Source organism: Mandrillus leucophaeus, unplaced genomic scaffold (assembly GCF_000951045.1).
Source record: "Mandrillus leucophaeus isolate KB7577 unplaced genomic scaffold, Mleu.le_1.0 Scaffold455, whole genome shotgun sequence".
Taxonomy (NCBI): Eukaryota; Metazoa; Chordata; class Mammalia; order Primates; family Cercopithecidae; genus Mandrillus; species Mandrillus leucophaeus.
In genome coordinates this window covers 1,606,183-1,612,988 of record NW_012104865.1, presented here as the reverse complement: position 1 = coordinate 1,612,988, position 6,806 = coordinate 1,606,183, and the positions used below count along the sequence as shown (strand labels likewise).

The following is a 6,806-nucleotide window of genomic DNA, read 5'->3' as shown; positions in this document are numbered from 1 at the left end:
ATATAAAATATTACCTTGGGCACAAAAAATAGCTCCCCTCGGCTTTCTCCTCCCTAATATACTACCAAAATTCCACTGTCTCTGAACCTCTTTGATTTCATTTTTCAGAAAATTGGAATTCTTCCAAAAAGTCTTCAAACGCTCTAATTCACTCTCCTTTTTATCACTTTCTTTTCTGACTAGTGCTATGTCAACAACATATTTCAAATATACACTTTTTATATTATTACCGTATTTTATTCATTATGAAAGCTCCTTAGGTACTGAGATTTTATCCTGAACACATTCCTTTTGCCTGTATTTTTTTTAACATTTGAGGATCACCCTTTCATTTCTTCTACCAAGTTTTTTGGTTTCAACAGCCTTGTACTTTTTCTTGTACTCTGTTCTCAAGACCTTTAGGGTCTATCTTTATACCTGTTGTTTTTTCTGTTTCAATTTGTTTCAGATATTTCCCTATTATGGATCATCATAGTCTTCCTCTTTTGTTAACCTTTTGACTGCTCACTAAAGTAAAAATATTTCTTCTTAGCTTAAACATGGGTTCCTCCTCCTATATTTTGAATGATATTCTTAATAACCCCTCAGACATTTTATTTTACCAATATACTTTTTTTCTACTTTACTATCACTTTTCTTCTTTTTTCTAGGTCTTTCTCTTTAAATTTAATTTCTTCTCCCTTTCTGAGTTTGTTCATGTTCTTCTCAAAACCATTTCTGCCTGTAGTTCATCCTGAAACTTTAGTATATTTTAAATTTTCCTATATCATATTAAGGAGTGAAACCAAGATAAACAGTTTTTCACCAAGGAGTATAAAAAATAGCAGACTGTTTCTGTGTGATCTTCGTATTTACAACAATTGCTGAAACTGTAGTTTTCACATAGACTGAAAATCAGCACTGTTGGTTGAAAATTGGTCCCAGTATATATTATTTAGAAGGGATGTCTGAACGCATTCTTTGATAAACTATTTTTCTCCTTCTGATGTATGTGTGTGTTTGCACACGCACGTGTGTATAGGCGAAGCTTATTTATGGCTTTAGAAAGTCAGAATTGTTGATTAATGGCTATGGATACAACTAAAACTTTTGCTTTGGTGAGTTTATACACAATTAACCAATAAAGATTACTTTTGGCTCCCAGTCTTATGATTTATTATATCTACTTTTTAATTAAAATGCATATTCCTTTAGCAAGGACATAATTCATCTTGAATGAGGTATTTTATTTATTTCTAGTACCAATAAAATGTATCAGCAGTAACAGTAATTTAAACAGGACCAAATTCTTATTTTATCTCTGAAGTGAATTTTCAAAATTTTGGTGTTTTGTGTGTGTGTGTGTGTTTTTTTTTTTAAGTTTTATGTGTTTTTAATAAGTAAACAGAAAGAACTAGAAGTTTTAAAGACCTCTAAAAACTTGCATTTTTGAAGACACAGTTTTGGCAGTTGAAATATTCATGTCTCAGGTGTCTTGAGTCATCTAATTAATTTAAACACCAATAACTGCATGTTAAAATGTAATTTTGAAAGATCACAGATACCTTTATGAATTTAGATTATATAATTTCAACAACATTTTTATCCACTTACTGTATTCTTAATCTAACTCTAAATTTTAAATAATATTATAAAAAAGTTATGGCATTTGGGGACCAAGGTAACTCTGTGTAGCTTCTAAATTGGAAATTTGAGGATGACCTGGAAGAAATAAATTGGTTATTTGTTATGTCTTTATTATCTTCCACATTTATAAAATAAGAATATCGGAAGGAAAACCTCACAAAATGTAAATGTTGAATCATAGTTTGCATAAGCACACCAGAATTGAAATGTTAAATGTTTGCTTTCATAGGTTAAATTTGAATTTATTGCATAAAATAGTACATATGCATCTGAATCAAATGAATAGGTTACTATTTCTTTTCAGTTACTGCATGACATATTTATATATAGTTCTATATTGGCATAAAGTGAGTTTCACTGTTTTAGAACGAACTTATAAAATGTGATAGAATATGCTCTGGAGTTAAATTTTGTGGTCCTGACATAGAGTCCTTTAGATGTAATAATTATTTAACTTGCAATGATTAAAATGTTGATGTAACTTCATATGTAATCCTTGCATAACATACTAACAATTTTGTTTTAAACAATGTCACATGTGTTGAACACTCTGCACCTGTGGTAACCTGACAGTCACTTCCAAGACATGTATCTAACCTTGGCACTGGGCAAACACGAGCTTACAAGGAAACTGTGCCGCCTGTTCACTTGAGGCACTATTTTGTTTCCACAGCAACAAATCAGTGGAGAAACAGTTTGGAATTGGCCCCGGTGTCATTTAAGAGAGTCACAAACAAGATTTCTTGTTCTCACAGCATTATTATCACTGGATAATTCGAGGACTTTCAATCATTTTCTTTTAAAATTTCTAATTAAACCTATCTGAGAGTAGGCCATTAAATTCTAGATCAATATCTGAGAGTAGACCATTAGACCAATATCTGAGATCAAGTATCTGAGAGTAGGCCGATTCTAGACCAATGACCATAGTGTGCATTCAGAGAACAGAAATCATTTCGTAAGTTTTCCTGTTGCTGAGGAAGCTCAATCTTGCTTGAACTGGGGACTACTCACAATAACCCCCGGGTTAGTTTTTTATCTTATTTCTACAGAGCAAGGTTTAGAATAAATTTTGTTCCAAATTAATTACACCTGAGTCATTGTCTAGCATATTCCTCAACATTGTGATACTACTGTTTCCATCATTTTCAAGTAATATAGACAAAGAAACCCAAATATAAACTTCTAACAGTCTATCAGAGACATATTCTGGTGTTTGGTTTCCCATAATTCCAATTATTATATAACTCTTTCAGAGTTGCTTGATTCATTCTGTAGTAGTCTTTCATTGCCAGCCATCACTAACCTTTCATATCTTAGGTTGATAGCTTTTTATTTTAGTATATTATTTTTTATTTAAAACCATCAACTGCATCGTGTTCACCAAATATCAATGTAGTTCTTTCCACATAAAATTCTGTCTATTAAAGTATTAAATTTGCTGTCACACTTTTCTTTTAAGCATTCTGTGCTATGTTCTGTTCAGTGTCAGTGTCTTTAGTTCTGATTTTTCAATTTTGTCCCTCTCCTTTTCCTTGACTCGTTAGTCTGATCCAACCTCTTCTACCTCATCTGATGATTATCAATATGTTATGGAAGCTAAACTACAAGAAATGATCTCCATACGTAGGAAGGTAGTCCTACTGGACTTTACTTTCTATTGCTAAATAGAATCCATCTAAGTTTTTCTTTTCATTTATAAAAATTATGTTACTTTTATTTATTGATAATCAACCATCTGTGCAGTTCAGTGCTTCAGGAGCTTAAGATTGGACAATGGCAGGTTTGTGTTCAAACCATGCACAGTCTGCATGTTACATTTGGCTGATTTCATTGCTCATAAATAACTCCAATGTTTTGCTGATGCTTGGATGTAACAGGCCTTTGTAGCTGACACATTTCAAGCAATGCTGTTCAGCTGCCTGTTTGAAGAAAGTTTATTTTTTAAAAACTATGTTTGCAGTTGGTAGTAGCTTGCTTTACATTTTATTTCAATTTATTTAGAGGAAAAGTGTTAACCAAATCTTACATTTCAGGTGCATTCTTCATATTTCTTAACAGGCTGAAGAGAGACATGGAAATATTGAAGAACGTATGAGACATCTAGAGGGCCAACTTGAAGAGAAAAATCAAGAACTTCAAAGAGTATGTATATTAAGAACTATTACCCCCCAATCATCGGTTTATGAATTCATATTCTGCATATAAGAAGAAAGCCTTTAATTGAATATGGGTTGTATTTAAAACCTACAGATATGACCTGTAGACTTTGAAGAAAAAGTTTCCACCACTTTAACCAAAACAGATCTAAAATTAAATTCAATTTAAAACTAGCAATGCTATAAAAATAATCTCAAACAATTTTTGAATGGATTTTTATGTCATTTTTAAAAATGTAAGGCTAGGCAAAGAGAGAAAATGAATGAGGAGCATAACAAGAGATTATCGGATACTGTTGATAGACTTCTGACTGAATCCAATGAACGCCTACAACTACACTTAAAGGAAAGAATGGCTGCTCTAGAAGAAAAGGTAAAATGAAAGAAGGGTAAAATCACATGAATATTTTGCAATGCTCTTATGATCATGTTTGTTTTATATACAGCTGCAATTATTGTAATAGTCAGATGATCCATTTACTTAGTTTTTTAAAATGCCTGATATATTCTTAGAAAGAAATGCATATTTTTTATTTTAAAAAGTATAAGATCAAATTTGGGATGAATATAAAAATTGCATGAGATATAAATATTTTATATTGGCATGTTCATATGAGGCAAATGTAATAAAATATGCTGTGCTTTTATGATGAAAATATTTTATTCATCCTCTACCTGGTATGCAAAATAAAAAAGTGATGAGACACAAGTCGATACTTTTTGGTGGGGGGAGGTGATTTGAAATATTCATGTGTCAAGTGACTGATATCTACACACCAGTCTAAAAGTCAAAATGTAAGTGAGTTTATATAATCAGAAGAACCAGTATCAATCCCAGTAGAGGGTTTAGGAACCCAGTATTTTCAGCTGCATTATTTCAGAAATAGTGCTTCTCTACAGTCTGCAATGTGATTTACAGTTACATGTGTCTCATTGATAGTTGGCAGCTACCAGACCAGCAAGAGTTATGAGAGCTGGTTACCAATTCCAGAGCATAAATTAAGGTAGGGTATAAAACCCAGATGATCATATCATTTTGGAAATTTAGATTAAATGCCAATCACTATTTTAGCTAGACATTTTCCATTAGTGCATAAAATAAACCAAAATAGGGAAAATGTTTTGATGAAAAGTTAAAGTAGTTTGATTAATTCACCCATTAGAAAGTTATAAGACATGACTTCCTCTCATACAACTTCAAATACGTGGCCACTGTGGAATTACTACACTCTTAGTTTAATTTTACTCTATAAATATTAAAAGAATACATTATTTTAAATAATGCCTTATAGTATTTGTGTGTTTTGTAGAAAAATAAATACTTTTTAACAACAAAAATAATTTTCTGGCAAGGTTTATTTTAAGTATCGATGATGCCAACATATTTCCACATGACTTTGTGACATGTAATATTAGGTTTATGAGTAGCTAGAATTTGTTATTTCTCTAATAATTTAAGTATCATTATGAATTGTTAATTCCACATTGCAGTAGATGTCCAGAAAGTTAAATTTTTAAGAATATGATTTCCTGATTTCTTCTTTCTTCAGATAATAGAAGTGAGTTCTTCTGAATTCTTTATAACACCTCTAAGATTTAGCTTGTTGCTCACTTTTTCTTATTTGAAGAATAACCAATAGTTTCCAATTTAAAATGTGGTCTGAGAAAAGACAAACAGAAATAGCTTAAAAAACAACATTTATTTCATTTGTTCATTCAAGTGTTACAAAATAACATTTTCCATTTAAATTACATATTTTTTTAAATGTGAAGGTCTCATGTTTGAAAATTTCATCAAAGTGTAATTTCCATGAAATACCTGTACTAAGGAGCAAATCTAAGAGGATTCTTGAGTGATAGAATATTAATCAATATATATTTAAGTATTTTATGTTTAATTTATTAATTATTTCTGCTATTTTCTTTTTTTAGAATGTTTTAATTCAAGAATCAGAAACTTTCAGAAAGAATCTTGAAGAATCTTTACATGATAAGGTATAATGGAAACTTACATTTTTGGCCCATTTTTCTATTTTTATTTTCTATTCCACTGATGAATGTTTTGTTGTAAAATAAATTTGAAAAAATAATTTTAGTATGCTATCTTTGTAAAACAATTTTAACATTTTTATTATACCTGCAGAAGAATGTACATAGAGAGGGAGAGCTTGATGAATCTTTGCAACCCAAATTCACCAAAAATTTGCATTCCAGAAACTCCCCCCAGATTAGTCTATACTCATACTCTTCCATTAAAGGATAATCACTATCTTGACTTATAACATTAAAAAATGGTTTTATCTTGCTTTATGCCTTATATAAATAGAATTAAAATATATGCACTAATTTATGCCTAGTTTTAGATAGTCTTTCAGCAGAAATATATTAAATACTATTATATATAAGAATTATGCTAAGTTATATATGTCTGAACATAATCCTAGTTCCAAAGTAGCTAAAAAGTTCTAATTGAGGAGAGAGAACACAGCCTTTACAAACCAGTGGAGATGCAGAGTAGCAGATGCCAAGTGCCAAATTAGTGAAGTAGACAGTAAGAGCTACAGGTAGGAAAGACCATAATATAATGCTGCTCTGAAGAAGACTTCAGGAAGGAGGGACTTGACTTAAGATTTAAGGGAAAGTAGGACTCTGATGCAAGGCTTTCAAACATAATGCATGTGGCATGATCACAGGTGCTTGGTAGGGGGAGGGGATGGGTAATGAGTGTGACATTTTAAATAATAGGCACAACTATTTGTCTGAAATCAATTATTACTGTTGTAGGGTATGTGGTAGAAGAGGAAACTAAGGGCAGATTGTGAAATTTTAATGGTAGTTGCTAATATGTATTTTTCTTATTAGCCTGTAAAGTTATTGTTAGCAATTTTATCTTATTTTGTTAAAGAAGATAGGATTGCTAACTTAAGAAGTGATCTGTAATTGTGTGTTGAGAAAAGATAGAAGAAATGGAGAGAGAGAAGGAAAGGAAAAGGGGAATGAAGAAAAGAAGGGAGAGGGGGA

General features: G+C 31.1%; 1 protein-coding gene across 4 annotated transcripts in view; it reads left to right on the top strand.

Moving 5' to 3' along the window:
• Window positions 1–6,806, top strand: part of PPFIA2 (protein tyrosine phosphatase, receptor type, f polypeptide (PTPRF), interacting protein (liprin), alpha 2) — a 542,959-nt gene that overhangs the window by 421,725 nt on the left and 114,428 nt on the right. For 2 of the 4 annotated variants that reach the window (XM_011994387.1, XM_011994388.1), the window contains exons 15-17: window positions 3,688–3,771; window positions 4,027–4,158; window positions 5,718–5,780. In XM_011994387.1, the coding sequence (XP_011849777.1) occupies window positions 3,688–3,771; window positions 4,027–4,158; window positions 5,718–5,780 (279 nt within the window). Of the gene's footprint in view, window positions 1–3,467; window positions 3,593–3,687; window positions 3,772–4,026; window positions 4,159–4,725; window positions 4,790–5,717; window positions 5,781–6,806 lie in introns of those variants that run through there. The other 2 variants (XM_011994390.1, XM_011994389.1) reach the window with 2 other exon arrangements.